Source organism: Drechmeria coniospora, chromosome 03 (assembly GCF_001625195.1).
Source record: "Drechmeria coniospora strain ARSEF 6962 chromosome 03, whole genome shotgun sequence".
Classification (NCBI taxonomy): Eukaryota; Fungi; Ascomycota; class Sordariomycetes; order Hypocreales; family Ophiocordycipitaceae; genus Drechmeria; species Drechmeria coniospora.
In genome coordinates, this window is record NC_054391.1 from 6,698,306 (window position 1) to 6,718,522 (window position 20,217).

The window sequence follows — 20,217 nt, forward strand, 5'->3', positions numbered from 1 at the left end:
TGTAGAATGTCCGTGCCAGTTTCGGTATTCACTTGCGAGATGCGTTTGCCCTTGACTATGATGCATGTCCCGTCCCTCTGCAACGGTGTTGTCACGGTGGGTGTGGCTCAAGATGGTTGCTCACACCCGATTCGCCACTTTGGCAGCAAGCGATGCAATGGTGGCGCAACCGCCAGTGATTCAAGAAATGGCATCAACCGACTGCGCGAGCGACAGAGACTTTGAGCAGAAAACACTGCACGGGAAGAAAGTGGCGATGCCGAGGAGGCTCCAACCAATACTAGGAAAGTCGAATCGGGTGAGGAAGGCGGCTCCTTCGTCCTCCCGACGCAAGACCAGCAAGGCGGCGGAAGACGATGGCATCCTCTTTCCGGAGAAGCTGGACGACGTCGGCCTGACCAAGTTTCTCGCGGACGAGGTCACGCTCCGAGACGTGATACAGGCGATGAGACACGTCCGTTCGCATATGTTCACGCCGGTGCCGCCGACGGGCTTCACGTCGACAAGGACGGCCGAGCTGCTCAACTACAGGGCCTCGACGCCGGCCATGGTCACGGCGGGCCACCTGAACGCCGTCCTCGACTCGCCGACCCGGACGGAGAGGGAGGTGGTCGAGCTCGTCGGCAAGGGGGCTCTGCGCAAGGTGCGGGTCGAGAGGAGGAGCGGCATGGGCGAGGCGCTGATCGAGACGTCGGCGCTCGAGGACATGATTCGGACGTCGGCTGGCGTCTCGGACGTAACGGCCGGCAGGTTTTTGGCCTTTCTCAAGGCGAATCCCTCGGAGCAGATGCTCGCTCGGGGACAACTGACGAACGCGGAGACGGACGAGCTCGTCCGCGCGGGATTTCTGACGAGCGCCGGGCACGCGACGCCGGGGAGCAGGCTGCTCGTTCGACCCGAGGACCGCACGACGCTCACGTCGATCCAGCACGTCTCACGCTTCGCCTCGGGCACCGTCTCGGCCGTCGGCGGCCAGAACGCGATCCACCTCGCCGGCGGCGGCGGCGGCCGAGGGGTCGCATCCTCCTCGTCGGCATCGGCATCGGCATCGACGGCGTCGACGAGCTTCCGGATAGCCGTGCCGGGCCATGGGAGATACCTCAAGCTCGCCGAAGGCGCCGTGAACTGGCTGCGGGAGGCGCTGGGCAAGACGGCATGGGGCGAGGGGACGGAGGATTGGCTGCGGGAGCGGTTCGAGGACGGCGGCCTCTACGGCGCGCGCTGGAAGGAATTTTGGGGCCTCGACTGGTCGTGGCTCATCGGGGAGGCGGTCGGGCTCGGCATCGTCGAGCTATTCGATACCGGATGCGTCGGTAGGGGGGTGAGGGCGCTCGGAGGCTGACCTCATGGGAGGGCATCATGGCGGCCATGGCCTCTGCGGACGAAGATGCAGCATGCCAGCGGCGCGCATGCAAGGATGAATTTTCAGCACGACATCCATCAGCAGCAGACCACCCCTCGCTGACGTGCATTTTCTCATCTGAGACCCGCTGCTGTCAACAACGTGGTGGTGATGGTCGTCGTCGTGAAACACGGTCTCGTCGTGCGGGTCTATTCCTGGGCATGCTCAGGCCCGGACTCCTTGCATAGCCTCTCGACGCAGCATCAAAGCAAACCCAAGACGGCACCGACCACGGAGACGATGGCACCCGCGTGCACGCTCGCGGCAATGATGAACGGCGGGCCCAAGATGGTTCTTGACGTTGACAGGACTCTCCTTCGATGGCTTCGTCTCCGAATCGGAATGAATGGGTGGGTGATGCTCGGTTGCCGAGTGGTGCCATCCGTCGATGAAAAGAAAAGCAAAGGCAATGAATGGCTTGGTATCTCGACGAGATGATCACACCTGGACGGATGGCTACTGGCATCACGTGGCGTTGTGCTGTCACGCAAGCGAGACTCTCATCAAAAGGCGGTCACATATCAGGAATGCACCTGAATCACAGAGTGCAGCTGAACCACACGACATGTGTGGCGCACTCGGGACGTGCCGCCACAAGCACATACCAGCATCATACAGTGCTCTGATGCCGGTCGCCAGTGCCAGTGGTCACCAGGAACAAGAGCCGATGTCGCCTCCCGTCACGCCAGCGCCGGTTGACGAGATGCACCCTGGGGACGTCGGCCGCGCCGTGCACGCTTCAGACGGCAGAGCATTGCCACCCCATGGACGATGGCCAACGTGACCACCGGGCGAGGTCCGTCCGTACGGAAGGGAGATGGGCTGCCGAGTGCCCGTATAGTGCAGTTGACTAGATTGTACGACCTCTGCGGGATCTAGAGTTGATGGACGACATCTGCCTCTTTCGGGTGTACGCAAGAACCAGGTCGATGTGCTCCCTACTACGTCTAGTGCACATGCATCATGATTCATACTTGCATGTACGGGGCACATGTGCGTGCAAGTATTACAAGCACTGTACTGTAAGAGCAAGTACAAGGAATACTGAAAGAGTATCCGTACATGTATTACTCGTTTGTACCGTGTCCTACCCTTGCGCGAAAAGAAGGGCAATTACCCTTACATGGGCATTATGCGTACATGTGGTCTTGGTCGATATTAACTGGTGGTGACACACGTGACGAAGTGTGCTACTACTGTACCTAGCCGTGTTGAAGACTGGTCGAGAACCAAGGTACGCACATGCGCATACCAACCGTTACATGTGCGTGTACTTGTGCACCGTCTTGCACATGCGCAGGCAGTAATCGTAAGTGCAAGTACGTCAGGGTACGGCACTTGCGTCCTGCACGGAGTATTAGAGTACTCCGTAACACTCCGTGAGTATTGTAATTACTTGCATGTACGAGTACTTGCATGCACCCGCACACCTGCTGTACACCAACCAACGACTTGATTGTTGTTGGAGAGGGTGCCACGGCAATTTCCGCATCATGCGAGTGCAACGACACCCATACCAGTGCTTACACAGCATGCTCGTACTCTGCCGTGAGAGGACAACTACTTACATTAAAGTACGGTGTGTGCATGTACATGCAGTTCAATGTAGAGCACGTGTGCTGGCACAAAGCACACCGTAGGGTCGAGCACGACGGGTCAGCACATTACTACATGTGCATGTATGGTCGTGGTGCTCATGTATTACTTGAGTACAACAGTCACCAAGCCAAGGAGGTACTCATGAGTAATGAGCAATACTGTACGGACTCTGTAATTACTGTACATCGTTGTACTTGTAGCACCTACAGTACCGATATTCATAGGTGTACTCCGTACGGAGTACATGTAGGTGTACTACTTACAAGTACTAGGTACTTGGACAGCACACTGGGTGCCTGCTGCTGCAACGACAAGCTTTCGCGTCACAGGGAACCCCTTCCTGCTCCCCGCAGCGGGAATCTGCGGCGGTAGGAGCACGACAAGATTCCGGCCCCCATGGCCAATGAATTGTGGAGAGTCATGGGCGGCGACCGATTCGTGCGCAGCTGGCCATCACGTTCGATGCCGCAAATATCCCTTGCGCCGTTTCCCTGGCACTTGTTGCTCCTTTGTTTTTTTTGGATGCGGTGGTAACAGGCAATGTAAGTAAGATTGCGAATACTTACTACTCCGTACCCAGCATTATTACTATTATTACCCAGTACCCAGTACGGAGTACGGATACTGAATATCCTACAACGTACTTGTAGATGTACATGTACTTAGCACCTGTGATGGCGGCATATGTACTCCGTACGGAGTACATGCAAGTACTTCCCTACCTAGTATTACTTGTCCATCAGCCGGAGCAATGTATCGTACACGACGGGTCGGCCAGCCAGAGCGATTATCACCCTTTACCACCGCGACGCTACAGGCCCATGTGCTTGCACCTGCACATTTCGTTCCGGCAAAGGTACGCCAACAGCACATGTGCGCAGTAGCGCGGGTGTACGGATACCCGTCCTGGCCACTAGCATTCACCGTCGCAAGCTGCATAGGCAGGCCTTGGACAAGAGCTGCGGCGAGGCCCCACGTTCATCCATCAGGAGACATGCTGCGGCGCCCTAGTGGCTGTGCGACGTAGCACAGTATAGTGCGGTGGCAAGAGTGTCGATTCACTTGTATTATTAGTAGCAGCGTTGCCAAAATTGAATCGTCACTCTTGTCTATTGACTGTGCATGCACGTGTACAGTGGACCTGCGATGCACGCAAAACGCGGTCCGTCGATAGCCATTACTACTGCCGACGCACGCACGCACTGCCTCCTGGCTGCACATCATGCACGCCCAGCTCCGAGGGCGGGTATGGGTACGGGAACGTCTTTCCCGTAGCAGGACGAGCATTGCACACCTACATGTGCTTGCCCGTGTCTCGCCTCACGAGGAGGGTGCGTGCTCGCTCGTTCCTGCATGAGCCTCATGCGCACGCCCACGGTAACGCCAGCAGCCAGGTGTCATGGTGGCGACGGAAACCTGCAAGCCGCCACCCGGCCGACTTGCATGCATGCGATCGCAGCACGAGGACGACGGCAAGGTCTCGCACCGTACACGGCACGCGGAACTCAGCTAGGGAAGCATGCGTACGCGTACATGCGCATTCGGAATCAACTCGCGCACGCGACGGCTTCCGCTGTGCTGGTGCCGCGCGAGTACGAGCGGGCGGTGGATGGTTGCTGCATTCTACCTGTACTTGCACTCCGTACTTAAAAGGCAGTTTACCAATCGACCCCGTGGCTCTCCTCCATTCGTCCGGCGAGAAGAAAGGAGGGGAATGTGCTTGGGACTTATACCCCACGTATTCATTATTCTCCCGAGGCGTGCATGCGGCGCACATCGACCGCCCAGTGCATGCTTGTTGTTGCTCGCCTTTACTGTGCACAAACCATGTCTCCACCGCCATCTGGTTCCGGTAGGGAGGAGACGCGGAGGAGGAGTGGCGGCGGCGGCGGCGGCGGCGGATAGCCTAGATTAGATGCTCACCATCTCCAACACGCTGGACTTGCGAGATGCACGAGGCAAATGGCAAGTCGCAGGCGCCGCCCGAATCGATGGATGAATCGCCGAGTTCGTCGTAATTACCTGCGTGCGCATCGCACGGTACCCGGGGCACGAGGAGTACGGAGCACTCGGCAGAGAGACGAGGCATCTCGGTTCGCGCGTGAAGAATGGCGAACCGCCCTCGCCCATTCATCCAGCCTTCCTGCTCCCGCGCCGCCATGATGGCCCGCCCAAAGGCAAATGTCTCCCGCATCGGGGCGCAAGCCCGCCTTCGCCTGATCTGATCTGTATCAATACTTGACGGTAGCCCTTCCTGGGCTGGATTGGCGTCGCCGAGCTGTGATCTATCGAATCGAAATTGGCCAGCAGCTCCTGCTTGGCGGGCGACGTTCTGCGCTAGTCCGCATTCGCCTTTGCGTGGTACATTTATTAGTGCTGCTAGTACATGCACCGCCTTGCACCGCGGCAGCCCTCGTTATGCACCGAGTCCAACCCTCGAGTAATGGGCTCTTCGGCACTTCATCACCACTGTGCCTTCTGGGACCTACGTACCGCACACGTGCATGCGCTTGCGTGCATGCCATGCTCCTGCTACGCTACTTCATGTTTCCACGTAATGTGCGCGTCCGAGTGCCGTGCCGGCAAGTTGAACTTTGGTACACGTACGAACGGAACAGGACCAACTTGCCTTGTTCTAGATGAGTATGTCATGTAAGTAGGTACATGTGTGAGTAGTGTGGTGGCAAAGTGTCGATTCACTTGTCGTAGTTGGCGCTACCAAAATTGAATCGTCACTTTTGTCTAGTGGCTGTAATAGTACAAGTACTTAGGCTTGCACCTGCACGTACGAGTACACCTACGCGTACGAGCGCTAAGCTCGTGAGATAAACACCCGACTAGAACCTAGGTAAGCACTACTTTGTGAGCAGGGGGGGGGGGGGGGGTGAAAGGGGACGCAAATGCACTGCGCATCGTACGAAACGAACGAGGACATGATGATTTAATCATAATAATAATAGATAGTTCCGTCTCGCGCAAGTGTGAGCACGAGTGTTCCGAGCACAATTCCCCCCGGAAAAGAAAGGGAACAAGGGAGACGGAGTCCCGATCGGTCTAGGGTCGCTGTGATCCGAAGGGGGTCGCTGCACAATAGGGGATCGCGGCGCTGAATCGGGCCACCGCGGCGGGTACTTGGTGGTTCTACTTTGGTCGTGGACGGGCGCCGCGAGTGCCTGCGCATGTCCATATTGTGTGCGGTACGGTGTACTCATACACGTGCCGGGGCCGCCGCTGCGGCGCTAGCTTCGTCTCCCTCTCCCTACCTCGCACTGCCGACCCGACGAAATGGTGGTGACAAGGGTCGCTGGAACGCGCGCACGGGAGAGGCGATGCGGATGGGGTCAAGGCGCTCGCGGCCAAGTACAGTACTTACGCCTGCCGACCGCCGTGACCGCGTCCACGGTGCTCCAGGTGGCGGCCTACGCCAGCTCTCCATCCTCCTGCCCTTCCCATTTGGTCGGGGTGGCAGTCCCCTAGTCGTTGCTCGGTACGAAGGAGAACGAGCCAGGGCGTGCGCCCGCCAACCTAGTCCCTATCTGCTCGAGGTATCTGTACATTGCTTGTGCCCCGGCCCCGACCGACGCCGCGTGCTTCGTCCTCGTACGATGGGTATCGGTACTGCCAATCTGCTATCCTGCAGCCACCCGCGACCATCCCATCTATCCATCTCCCCCACCCCCCCTACCCAGCAAAGTTCATCCCGAGCCCTCCTCGGTGGACCACTGATGGCTAGCCGCCGATGGTCGTAATTTAATGTGCTCCGTACGCCTGCACCATTCAAGTCTCGCAGAACGAATGGTAGCCTTTCAGGCCACCCTCGACGCCCTCGACGCCCTCGACAGGGGGCCTTGCCTGCCTCGGGGGTCCGGAAGGATACGTCGAGGACAGCACGGCCAATATGGAACACCATTGTACTGTATGTTTACCACCTACTCACGTGTGCGGTGTGATTGCTGTAAGTAAGTACATGCACTCCGGGCTTGCCAGGAGGGAGTGCACCAGTTATTGGGCCCAAGTACCTGCATGTACAGTACAGTGCTCGTAACGTACCTGTAGTGGTATCATCACCCCCGTACGGAGTAATACCTACAAAGGTACGGTGCTTGAGTTGTGTACGAGCTGTACTCCGTACCCCGTACGCTACCTACAGTAAGTACCTTACTTACACGAGTAAGAGCGAGTTGGGAGTGGACCGTCCTCACATCCCTCCACCGCGTTTCTCTTTCCTCTGCACCATTGCCAGGAGGGACACTCACGGACCACCCACAACCTCATCCACATCCACGTCCCCATCTCCCTCCCCGTCAGCACAATCGCAAACGCGAACAGGCCGACGCCTTTGCCCGTCCAAATCCTGGCATCACTCTTCCCGCGAGCCTCGTCGGTGCACCCCAAACCGTCGTCCTATTCTTTCCCGCTCGAGCGACGTCGGCACTTGGCTGCATCGACTCAGCTGCCTGCGCGCCCACCTCGCCTCTCTCCGGTGGGGCCGTGTCTTGGAAAGTTGAAACCTCGTCTCCTCCAGAGGCAAGTCATCGAGCGTGCTGCATTCCCGCGTCGCGACGGCAGTCTCGATTAGCCTCGAGGACCCCGACGTCCCTAGCATTCCTCGGCACTTGTCCCCTCATCGGCCCGCTTCGACGACGACGGCCTGCCTGCGGCCCAGCTTCCTCGGCCGACGGCACCTCACCGCACCGCACCGCACCGCACCCTCGTCGTCCGTCGTCCGTTCCTCGAGGGCCCGGGAACCTCCTCGCCCTCGGGTCTGAACCGACCAGCTTCATCGGGCCGCAGAACGAGAGAGGACGGCAGAGGGATCGCCCGCCCCCAAGCCTGCTTGCCTGTGTCCCGTCCACGTCGCCCCCTCACCCGGACGCTTGACACGCTTGTCTCGTCCAGATCTGCGACCGCCTCCACCCGCCGTCGCTTGGTTTTGGTCCCTGACGAGACCTGTCTTGCCGTAATAATCTCGCCAGCGAGCGACGGGCAGAGCCGAGCAGCGTCCATATTGTTCGGTAGCCGGCCTCGTCGTTGTTTGATCGACTCTCCGATCTGGTATCTGCCGCCACTGCCGCTCAGGCGAAACCCGGTATGACGATCATCTCCCATTGCTACTTTGCTCTTCTTCCATTTCCCCATCGGCCGTACCAAATCCTGCACCTCCGTCGTCATCATGCATCCGTGGCCTTGATAAGCTTCGAGACTGACAAGCTTCCGACGCCAGGTCGAGTCATCATCCATCCACTCTTTCCCGTCGGCCCTGCGTTGCAGCCTTTCTCTTCTCGTCCTCCGCTCGCCCATCCGCATCCGCCTCGCGACCGGGAGCCACGGCGCCGACTGATCGTGGCGACGACCAATCTCCCACCCGAGACACCACTCTCGCGCGCCCACCGATTCATTCATGGACGAGTGGACGATTCAACTGTGATATTTCTCCACGAGACCGAGCCTCTTTCTTTCCCGACTTCCCTCGGAGAACGTGAAAACTCTTCGCCACCGGGAAGCGGAGAAAAATGACGACGGCGTTACCTCGCCCCACGCGGCCGACCATCGGCTCGCCAACTTTGTCCCTCAACACCTTGCCCGTGAGCAAGACCCGAAAGGTGACGGGAAACATGTCACCCATCAGCCCGACGACTTCGGCACCGGGCACGCCGAGGAGCGGCCTTAGATCTCCTTCCTCCTCCCTGCTACCGTGCACACCCCTCGCCGCCTCGGCCTTGCCTTCGCCCCGTTTGCTCCCTTCGACGGGCAAGTCGCTGCGGAAGACGGTCAGCATCAACTCCTTCCCACACCCGCCCGCCACCGATGGCCGCTCCAGCAGCCTGCCGTTCAACCCGTTGAACTACGACAAGCCCCGGTCGCGAAAGCCCAAGTCTCCGAAGGAGATGATCAGTCCCACCTACGTGCCGTCGACGCCGAGCTTGCTGAACGGAAGCGGTGACGGCAAATCCATCAGCAGCGCCCGCATGTCGGATGGTCTAATCAGCCACTCCTCCCCTCCGCACAGTCGAAGTTCCTCGGCCCAAGAGTCCTATTCCACCTCGGCCACGACGTACGAGGACTCGGCCGAAGGGCCCTCGTCGCACGACCCGGATGCTTCCGGGGCCACCTCACCCCCTGACAAGCGCTCCTCCAAGTCCGAGGGCAAGGGGAACGTTCTCGTGAGCGTGCGCGTGAGACCCGACGCGAACGTGGGCCAGCAATGCCCCGAAGGAGAGTGGATGGTCGACGGCCGCACCTCGCTCGTCGCCTACAAGGGCAAGGAGGGCGGTGATTACTATTACGGTACGCGACCTGACGGCGCCCTCCCCCTCGGGCATCTTCCCGGGACGGACCCCCCCGCCCCCGCCCCCGCCCCCGCGCGCCTCGCTGCTGACTCGATGAGACTAGATAACGTGTTTGCGACGCACGACAAGAACGCGCGCGTCTACGATCACATCGCCAAGAGGCTGGTCCGCAGGGTCATGGAGGGGTACCACGGCACCGTCTTCGCCTACGGCATGACCGGCACCGGCAAGACCTTCTCCATGCAGGGAACCGCCTCCTCCCCCGGCGTCATCCCGCTCGCCATCACCGACATCTTCTCCTACATCCGCGAGACGCCATCCCGCGAGTTCCTGCTGCGCGTGAGCTACCTAGAAATCTACAACGAGAAGATTTACGACCTGCTGAGCATGCCCACCGGCGCCGCCGTCGGGGCCGCCGTGCAGCAGGAGGAAATCAAGCTGCGCGAGGACAGCAAGCGAGGCGTCTACGCGACCCCCCTGAAAGAGGAGATTGTCCAGAGCCCGACGCAGCTGCTGCGGGTCATCGCCCGCGGCGACCAGGCTCGTCGAACGGCGAGCACCCAGTTCAACACGCGCAGCTCGCGCAGCCACGCCGTCGTGCAGATCGTCGTCGAGAGCCGCGAGCGCGTGCCCGGCATGGCGGCCGGCGGCGCCGACGCCAAGCGGTCCGGCATCCTCCCGGGCGGCGTTCGCGTCTCGACCCTCAGCCTGATCGACCTCGCCGGTTCCGAGAGGGCGGCCGAGTCCAAGGAGCGGCGCCAGGAAGGCGCCCACATCAACAAGAGCCTGCTGACGCTCGGCACCGTCATCGCCAAGCTCTCCGAGTGGAAGGACAAGGAGGCCAAGGGGGGAGACAAGGAGGGGAAGCACCTGCCGTACCGCGACAGCAAGCTCACCCGCCTGCTGCAGGGGGCCCTCTCGGGCAACTCGCTCGTCAGCATCCTCTGCACAATACAAGTCGGTGCCGCCGGCAGTGCCGCCGCCGGCGGCCACACGACCGAGACGCTCAACACGCTCAAGTTCGCGTCGAGGGCCAAGAACAACATCGTCAGCCACGCCAAGAGGGCCGAGGAAGCGCTCGGCGTCGGCGGCGACGGAGGCGCCAGGGTGCTCCTCGAACGGTACCGCGTCGAAATCATGGAGCTCAAGCAGCAGCTGAGCATGCAGGCGAAGAAGGACCGCGGCCCGGACGCCGGGAGGGACGACGAAGCCGAAAAGGCGCGCGAGCTCGAGGCGGCCGAGCGGCACGAGGAGCAGATGCTGGAGATGCAGCTCGCGAGAACGGCGCTCAAGGAGCGCATCGACCACCTCAACCGGCTCATCCTCAGCTCCAAGTCGATCGGCGTCAACACCAACGGATCGATGAGCTCCCTGAGCCACTACGCGCGCTTCTCCCAGATGTCGCTCACGGCGTCGCCGCGGTCCTCGGTCGTCACCTCGAACGGGCCGAGGCTGTTCCCGGAACGGACGGCCTCGATGACGTCGGCGTCGTCGACGGTCGGCCGCCGATCGAGTGCCGGACGCCGCTTCTCCGCCGACGGGGACGCGGCCGACGGGGAGGAGGACCACGCGGGCGAGTACGGCGACGGCACGGCGTCGCTGACGGCACAGAACCGAGCGCTGCGGGCCGATTTGGCGGACAAGAACCGGTACATCGCGACGCTCGAGAAGCGGCTGCTTCACGCCCGCCGAGCGAGCTCGTCGCGGACCTCGGTCGGCTTTTCGGCCGGCAAGGGCATCCTCGTCGGCGAGGACCACAGTGTCGCGGCGGCGATGAAGGAGAAGGACGGCGAGATCGCCGACCTTCGCGCGCGGCTCGACGACAAGGACCGCATGCTCACGGCCCTGCGCAGCGCCGCTCGATCACGAGAAGTCGCCGACGCGTCCTTTTCGCCTCGGTCCCCCACCACGCAGCTCGGCTTCCTTGCCGGCGAGGAGCCGCCGGCCAGCCCGACGTCGGCGAGGCCGGGCGCGAAGCAGACGCGGAGCGTCGACGAGATGAACAAGATGCTCGAGGAGATGATTCAGGATGGTGTCGAGACGGGCCACATCGTTCGCGGCGTCCACGGCAGTGTCCGGCTGCCCGCGAACCGAACGCTGGACTCGCTCGTCGAGCTCCCCCACGGCATGGAGCCGCTGCGACAGAGCCCCGTGCCGCCGGAGAGTCACGAGGTGATGAAATGCAAGTCCCTATGACGGACCGGACCGGACGGGACCGGACGGTTGACGATTTTGGCTTCGTCGCCCATGCAACGGCCCCCCCCGTTGAGGAGCTGGCCGTGGCAGCGCTATACCCGAAATTTTTTTCTCCCTCGTCATTCTCCCTACCCGACGGACCGGAGGGGGGGCGGACATGTGCACTTTGGTTTGATGGAGGTCGCGTATGACGGTGAGATGGGGGGGGGGGGGGGGTCCGCTTTGCCGACGAGGGAATGATACCCTCTTTTTTTCTTGTCGCATATTGTTTGTCGTTGGTGGTCATGGCGGAGCGAAGAGGGTGACGATACGACGTGTATGTGTCTTATTTGTCTTGGACGTTTTGTTGAGCGCGAGTGGCATGTTGACGTGTTTGGCTTCGGGCATTTGGTCGTTGGGTGGATTACGAGGGGACGAGAGTCGTTCGTTCTCAATGGCCTGCCCAGTCGAACAGAGAGACGGGCGTACTCGCGAGCGAGGGTACACGAGCGGACGTTGGACGAATTTCAATTCCAAGGTTAATTATTTGCTAGCCTACGGGGAAGATATGGAACGTTTGGAAGCCGAAAATTCGCCCCTTCGCCTCGTAGCAGAGTGTCCGGCCAGATGTCTGTCCGCCTTGACGACAGGTAGCCGAGTGTCCAGCGTGAGCAGGTCGAGACTCGAGTGGGTGGGTGGCATGGTGCGAGGGCCGGGCCAAGGCAGCCGGTTCCTTTTACGCCGACGGATAGAGAATGGAGAGGGGAAGAGTATTTTCGCAGCGTAGCGAGGCGGTGACGAGTCTTGCCACGGGCGTTCAGGATCAGTCTGCGCACGGTCGAGTGCCTATGTGTCGTTTGAGCACGCCGTACTCCGTATTCGTGCTCGCCTTCGGCTGGCACATGCGCGGGCCCATGCGTGCTCAAAATTGACACGGCACTGCGGAGTAGCAACGATAATACGGGCTGATGCGATATTTGCAGGCCGTCTCGAGCGTGAGTATCCATATCGGCACAATTATTGCTACTACGGCGGACGAGTACTGCCAGCTGCCAGGCACACACTATGTTTGTACATGTAGTCGTAAGTACTCCGTGGGTGTGTGTTCGATGCAAGTACGGAGTACATGCTTGTACTGTGCAGCACAGTGTTCTGGACGGACGATAACGCTGGGCTACTATTGCCGCTCATTTGGTTGCCAGTTGGCGCGGCCCGGGTTCCTGGGCAGGTCATGACAGGGGTTGATGGCAGTACTGTAAGCCTGCCATTGTCTCTGTTCCCTGACTGGCTCCAGCGGGTGGGATCGAGGGCTGGATGGTGAAACGCGCCAAGCGGGAAGGATGCACAAACCCCTGCCCGTGGCCGCTGAAGTTGCCGTGCCTGTAGTACGGAGTACTGCGGATGAAGCGCTGCGTCGCACGTAATACTTCTCAGTAGGCTGCATGGAGCACCAGACCGTCACTGTCCACGTTCTTATTACCTGGGGGATATGCAGTAAAATACACCTTACTTCTTACTAGGCACCCAGGTAATTATGAACCGCCCCCATAGTACTCCGTACACGGAGCATGCTCACCTCATAACGTGCAGGTATTCATCAATACCTTACAAGGTATGCCAAGTATTAGTATGTGGGCAGCACGGAGCAGTGGCACAAGCACTCCGTCCAGAACAATGCATGTCGTATTAACTGATGATGAATGAAGTACTGCGTATGTTTCAAACCCGCTCGGACGACGCACACGACGGCCGAGCCCCGGTTTGAGATTTTCCTCATGACGACATGCGCATTGCGATGTGCCCGTACGGAGTACTGCGGAGAACAATATGCTTCGGTCGCACATGGGCACAATATGCACGAGCACGCGACTCTCCAAACACGTAATACATGCTCATGGCAAGGACTCTCGTCATCGCGGACAAGTACGGACCGAGTAGCACCCAGCGCTCGTGCCCGTGCTCGCACACACTCGCGTCGGCACGCTTACAGAACCCCTCCTGCATCCCACCGTCCTGATGCCCATCGGCAAGGTCGTATTGGTGCCTAGTACAAGTACGTTCCTACGAGTACGATGGCTCGATCGTGTTCCAGTACGTGCCGGTCGTCGTTTGCGTCCGTCAACGCTCGGGCGCCCTCGGCCACAAGGCATGCGTTCGTCCCATTTCCCACTGCTATCTGCCGCGCTGTGAGTACAGAGTACATGGCTGCTATTATGTTAATAAGTCCTCCGTACTAGGCATGTATTACATGTACTGTATTACAACTACTCGCACGTCCGCTGTCCGTGGCAGGATACTAGCCAGCCTGCCTGCACTTACACCCTCGGTAGTTTTGGGAAAGCAAGCACGATGTACTCCGTACTCCGTACAGTACTCCGTAGATCGACTGAGGAAGGAAGTACTCCGTGCCTTAGGCTCACCCCCTCAGGTACCTAATACCTCATCGCTCCGTACTCCGCGATCTGCGTGTACTTGTACAATGTACAATTCATGAATGCTTCCATGGGCAGGAAGAGGGCAAGTACAGAGTACTGTAGGCAACTACCTGGGTAGCAAGGAAAGAGCTTGGGAAAGAAGGAAAGAAGATGGGAGGGTAGCAAGGCAGCAAGGCAGCAAGGCAGCATAGCAGGAATGCAGGAATGCACAAAGGATGGATGGATGGATGGATGGAAGACAGACGGTCGTCGATCGGTTTCATCGCACCCTCTAAGTACTCGATTCTGTGCCTCTCCTTCTGGCATCACGTACTCCGTACTTGGCTCGCTCCAGTCGCCGACCCGACAGCAAGTATTGGGGGCCCCTGGAGGGAGGGGGTTGTTCGGTCGTGAAGCCTCGCACAGACACAACCCCGCCCCCCCCTTTCCCTCTCGTCCTCTCTCCCTCCCTCTGCCTTCTGTGGAGGGTGAGGCGAACCGGCTTCCTCTACCTGTGACACTTGGCTCCCTGGCTACCCTTGCCGACGAGCGGGCCTTGGTAGCCACGCATGACGAGCAAGCTCTTGTCGCCGCCCGCAGGAGCTGGGTTGGCGGGTGGTTTGAGTTCGGCAAGGCCTGGACTAGCTCGTCGTTTGCATCACATCGTCACGGGCCGTTCAGCAGACCGGACCCAGGCGAGAACGAGCGGGCGGACGGCTGCTCGACGCATGGTGTGCCTGCGGCCCATCTCACGCAGCCCGTGTGCTGTGCAGTGGGAGGCCCCCCGTCTCCGATTCCGTCTCCATCCCCATCTCCATGCCCAGCTTCGTATCCGACTGTCGACGACGACAAAGGTGCACTGCAGCACATGATCGGCGCAGACTGGGTGACGTGATTGATGACGATTCTGCCAAACCCTTGCCTCGCCAGCTTCCCGCTCCTCTCTCCTCTCCTCTCTACTCGCGCCGCTCTTGTGCGCCAGGGATCCCCGCCTACCCACCCCCAGCCTCCAACCCCCTTCCGTCGTCTGCCACACGGCGACGGACAGCAGCACGTCGATTCCCGCCTTTGTCATCAGCCCGTCTCCGTCACCTGCGCCCCTCTCCCGACCACCCACGACGATGATCGCGGCTGACTCGCACTGACAGAGGACGTGAGGAGACCGCAGCGACCGCGGAGCGTCGAGAAACAAAACCGACTGCCAGGACATCGGAAACGGCTTCGAGAAGGACGGGCACATGTCCTTGGCATATCGAGGTAGATAGATCCCCAAGGTCCATCGCCGCCCCTTCCTTCGCCCGCCTTCATCGGCCCTCGTCCACCCTGGGCTGGGTACGAGTTCGCACCGGCATACCCGTTCCCAGTTGACAAATCGTTGCTGGCGGCGGCCCGGTCGGTGTCTTCGTCCCTCGACCTCATTCACCGCCATCATTCGCTCACCCTCGCCCCATCTCGACGCATCATTGCTGGCGGCGGCCCGGTGTCTACGTCCCTCGACCTACTTCACTGCCGTCACTCACCCGCACTCGGTCGCCTGGACTCACCCTCGCTCAACCTCTCCCACTCACGCCCGCGGCGCCACGCCTCCGACTTGCACCACTTCACCCTCCCTTCATCTGCCGATGCGATTCCCGACCGGGGCATCGCCTTGCTGCTGAAGACGTCAAGTCATGATGGCCGCACGCCTCGACTTCGGTCCCAAGTCTGGCCGCCAGAAGGTCGTCGTGGCCCCCCCCAAGATCAACCTGCGACGGGCCGCCTCGTACACCAACCAGGAGCGCGCCGGTCCTCTGTCCTCAACCTCGTCCCGCTTCAACTTCAACCACCTTCTCTTCTCTCCGCCGCCCTCGCCGAGCCTGCCGTCGCTCGTCAGCAGGCCGAAACGGTCGTCGTCGCCCATCTTCACCACCCGACCGCGCCGCCTCCTCCGCCTTCTTCTCTACTTGTTCGCCGCCGTGGCCGTCTTCTACGCCGCCGCCTCTGCCTTTCGCATCCGAAATGTCCCGCCCGTTGTCGTTTCGTCCTCGGCCGCCTCGAGCCTGCCCACGGTCGGCCGGGACCTCCTGCCGGACTTCCCGACGCCCGTCGTCATCAGCGACAGCTGGAAGCGATGGAAATGGACCCTCTCCATCCCCCACGAGCACGAATTCCCCCTGTCCATGCAGGAGTACGCCGGCATGAGCGGCCGGTGTCGCGAGGTATCCATGCAGGCCCGGGCCCGGAGCCGCGACGCGCCGCTGTCGAACCAGATGACGCTGGCCGACGGGAGCCCCGACGACCGCTTCGTCGACGTCGAGGAGGCCGAGAGGACGGGCCTGCTGCCCGCCCCCGCCGAGGGAAGACCGCCGAAGCGGTCCGGCCACTTCGTCGGCCTCGACTGGGAGGCCATGGCTGGTGCACCCGTCTGCCGCTCCTCGCTGACCTACGTCCTCGAGAGCCCGGACGCCGGATTGGGCGCCGCCTTGATGGCATCCTGGATCCTCTACGCTCTCGCCGAGGAGCACGGCCGCGCCTTCTTCCTCGACGACTCGAGATGGGCCTACGGTGCCTACGAGGGCATCTTCCAACCGCCCCCCGCGCCCCGCTGTCGACCTCCTCCGAGGCACCACATGCTGCCCTGCCCGACGCAGGCCCGGCACCTCGTGGTGTCGAGCGTCGCCGCCCACGAGGCCATTGCCGCCTTGGTGGCCAAACGTCGACGGAAGGCCGTTGTCGGCGGGGCCGGCGGCGAGCGTCACCTGCTCGAGCTCGCCCGCACCGGCTACCTGGCCCTGTTCCATCTCGTGCCGGAAGACGAGGGCTACGTCCGAAAACGAGTCGTCGAGCTCGAGCGCAAGGCGGACCTGGCCGGTCCGAGACCCCGGCGCGCCCCCATCATCGGCCTCCACATTCGCCGCGGGGACCGACACCCGATCGAGTACCAGTACCGGGACACCTACATCCCGGCCGAGATCTTCATCAACCGCGCGCGTGGCCTGGCCGAGAGGCACCTCAACGACACCGCCGTCGACGGCGCCCCGGTCGAGCCCGTGCTGGTCGTCGCCTCGGACGACCCCATGGTCCTCAAGGGCGACGGCTTCTCCGACGCCCTTCAGGCCCAGCAACGCATCCGGCTCGCCACCGGGGACGCGGCCGAGGCCCCGAAGGCGGCCAAGCCGGACCCGCACGTGCTCCACCGCTTCGTCGACGCCGCCGAGGGCTGGGAGGGCGGCTTCTTCGCGTCCATGTTCTGGAACCTCGGCGCCGACCGGCGGAACAATGCCGCCGCCACCCCCGCGCCGGGGGACATGTCGGCGCCGTCGAGCCCGGCCTCGGAGCAGACGCTGAAGCTGCGAAGCTTCATCGGCCGCGCCTACGTGATGGACCTGGCCGTGCTCGCCCGCTCGAGCGACCACGTCGTGTGCGCCGTGAGCGCCATGGGCTGCCGGCTGCTGGCCGTCATGATGGGCTGGGAGCGTGGCATGGAGCAGGGCCGCTGGGTCAACGTCGACGGACGATACCCCTGGAACGGGCTCGGCTGGTAGCCGCGGCCCCTGGTGCGCGCGCGCCGTCGCCGCGCCGAGCTCGCCTTTGCTGTTCTACTCTACATGACGATATGAAGCCTTTCCGTGAGCATTTACAGGCGTTGGCTGCTTTGGCTTGCTGCCGTCGTGCGACTTGCTTCTTTGCTCAACGAGATGCCGCTTCGACGCGGACAGGCACGGCGTTGGTCGCAGGCTTGGTCGCACCCGAGCCTGGCGCAGAGTCAAGTCGTTGCCGAACGCAGATGATTTCTTTACTTCATCCTTGGTCGTGTATTTAACCCGGTGTTGGATGGAAAACGGTTACGAAGGAGAGAGGTGCGAGAGTGCAGGAACACACCGCGTGTGGTGGTAGCCCTTGTATGTGTACAGTAGTGTCGATGGCTTGCTGACTGGCAGCGATGATTCCATTCTCACCGCAGCCTTTACAGTATATTACTACTAGGTACTTTACAGCATCCCCCCCCTCCGATTGCAGGTGCGGCAATATTACTGCGTACTGGTCGGTGGAGTTGATCAGCAGCACCTCGAACTGATATTACGGAGTAGTGCGTCGGTATTTCCTACTGTACTTGACACAGGCCCATCCATCCGCGCACACTCACTGTATACAACTACAGCAAGTACCGAGTACGGAGTATCGGATAGTACCTGCGGCATTACTACTATACATTAGTACGGAGTTCTCCGTACGTACTCACAGAACTCCGTATGTACATGTACTTACAGCATTAGTTGCTTGCTATTGAGCGTACATGTACACGTACACCTATGTAGTAATAATTAATTACCACACTGGTACCTGCTTGCTACGCTATGGACAAATCAAGTTACAGGTCGCAAAGGGGGACCATTCACCCCGATCCGTTTCTTCTCCTTCGCATCTCGACCTTCCACCTTTCCACCTCTCCACGGCCGCTTCTAGCATCCCCCACGAAGCGAGTGCGACGCACCGCCGAGGAGGCTACAGCATGTCTGCGCCGCGCGATGCCGCCGAGGCAACAACGCCCGCGCCGCCGCCTAAGCCGCGGCTCAAGATCAACGTCAGCCGCTCATCCTCCTTCGTCGGCGACGTCGGCTCGGCACAGTCACCACGTCCGCCCGCCTCGGCCGCTCCCTCGGTGACGCCCAGCGACGGTCCGCGCAAGGTCAAGCTCAAGATCAGCTCGTCGCAGCCGCCCACGCCGGCGGTGGAGAGGACGCCTCTGCCGCAGCTTCCGCCTCCGCCTCCGCCGCTGCTCAAGACCAAGGCAGGACGGCAGCCGAAGCCGAGCCAGAAGCTAGTCGAGAGCAAGAAGCGGCCCATCGACGGTGGCGAAGATGGCGACGAGAACGGAAAGCATGCCAAGCATCCTAAGCATCCCAAGCACGCCAAGTCTCACCCGCCGTCGTCGGCGACCAAGATCAAGATACGGCAGGCCTCGAAGGCGGGGCTGACTCAATTGGTGCTCAAGCCGCGAGGTCGTCCGCCGCATCACCCGCCCGGAGACGGCTACGACTCCGAAGCGAGCGACAGGGAGCTCGACCCGGCCATCGAGGAGCAGTTCATCCTGCGCATGCTCCCCGGCGAGCATTGCGACTACGTCCGGTGGTGCATGGAGAACGGCAAGATGGGCGTGCCCCGGAGCCAGGGCGGCGCCGACATCGCCCTCAAGTTTTTCGACGAGGACTCGCGCCGCGCCGCCGTGACGGTCAAGGGTCAGCCCTTTGCCGCCGTCATGCTCGACCTGCCGACGATCACCGAAGCCATGAAGACGTGGGACAAGAAGTCGCTCATGAAATCGGCCGACATCTGCCAGATGCTCTTCGTTTTCGCCACCATCAAGGACGAGAGCGAGGCAAAGTCGGTGCCGCTGCCGCCCATGATCGACGGCAACTTCAAGTGGCCGCACGGCCTCACCCCGCCCATGCATGACTGCGTCAACCGCCGGTTCGCCAAGACCATCAGCCGCAAGGAGATCGAGGACAAGGAAGCCGAGGTGGAGCGCCTGCTCGCCGAAGACGCCAAGGCGCTCTCGACGAGGTGGGAATGGGTGGACGAGCGCCAGATGGACGCCGAGGACGAGTACGGCGCCGACGAGGACGCTGAGGGTGAGCTCGACGACAGCCTCGGCTATTTCGGGGAGGACCATGCCCACGACCACCACGACCACGACCACGACCACGACGGCCACCCCGCCGAAGACTTTGACGACCCCAGCCTGCAGGCCGACCTCGAGGCGGCGTTCGAGAACGATCTGTTCGCCGACACGCCCGCCACCGGCATGGACGCGTCTACGCCCATGATGCAGGCCGACACACCCGCCGCCGCTCTGCACGATAGCATCGAGAACGACGAGGAGGAGTCGGACGACGACGACGACGACGATGACGATGATGACGACGATGATCTGGACGAGGACCAGCGAGCTCGCCGTGACGAGGAGCAGGGCGTGCGCGACATCATCAATGACATGCAGAAGCAGCTTACCCGCCGCCGGGAAGATCTCGAGAAGACGGCCAACAAGATTCTTCGCTCTCGGCTGGAGAACCAGATCAAGCAGCTCAAGTCCGAAATTGAGCTCAAGATGTCCTCTATCGGCCTCGAGATGGATGACTGAGGAAGGACGAAGTAGGTGGGCCTACGCCTTTCGGCGTCCATGTCACACGTGCTTTGCGAAATGGTAGAGACCATGGTAGTAGAAGAAAAGGCGAAACAGGGACGGCGTTTAGGGACGGGCATCGCACTTGATATCCGGCGCAGCAACAGCTGTTGCCAACATGGCCCTGCTCTTTTGCGACGAGCGAGCGCTCACCCATTGGTAGTCATTCGATTC

General features: G+C 61.1%; 4 protein-coding genes across 4 annotated transcripts; all 4 read left to right on the forward strand.

Moving 5' to 3' along the window:
- Window positions 1-112: 112 nt before the first annotated feature.
- Window positions 113-1,342, forward strand: DCS_07586 (uncharacterized protein; the record flags this gene model as incomplete). The annotated part of the gene is made up of 1 exon (XM_040804871.1): window positions 113-1,342. The coding sequence occupies one exon, from the start codon at window positions 113-115 to the stop codon at window positions 1,340-1,342; it is 1,230 nt and encodes a 409-aa protein (XP_040654975.1).
- A 7,172-nt stretch (window positions 1,343-8,514) lies between these two features.
- On the forward strand, window positions 8,515-11,487 carry DCS_07587 (kinesin; the record flags this gene model as incomplete). The annotated part of the gene is made up of 1 exon (XM_040804872.1): window positions 8,515-11,487. The coding sequence occupies one exon, from the start codon at window positions 8,515-8,517 to the stop codon at window positions 11,485-11,487; it is 2,973 nt and encodes a 990-aa protein (XP_040654976.1).
- Window positions 11,488-15,553: 4,066 nt separating this feature from the next.
- On the forward strand, window positions 15,554-17,404 carry DCS_07588 (uncharacterized protein; the record flags this gene model as incomplete). Its single annotated transcript, XM_040804873.1, has 1 exon — window positions 15,554-17,404. The coding sequence occupies one exon, from the start codon at window positions 15,554-15,556 to the stop codon at window positions 17,402-17,404; it is 1,851 nt and encodes a 616-aa protein (XP_040654977.1).
- Window positions 17,405-18,372: 968 nt separating this feature from the next.
- On the forward strand, window positions 18,373-20,001 carry DCS_07589 (TAFII55 protein conserved region containing protein; the record flags this gene model as incomplete). The annotated part of the gene is made up of 1 exon (XM_040804874.1): window positions 18,373-20,001. The coding sequence occupies one exon, from the start codon at window positions 18,373-18,375 to the stop codon at window positions 19,999-20,001; it is 1,629 nt and encodes a 542-aa protein (XP_040654978.1).
- Between the last annotated feature and the right edge of the window lie 216 nt (window positions 20,002-20,217).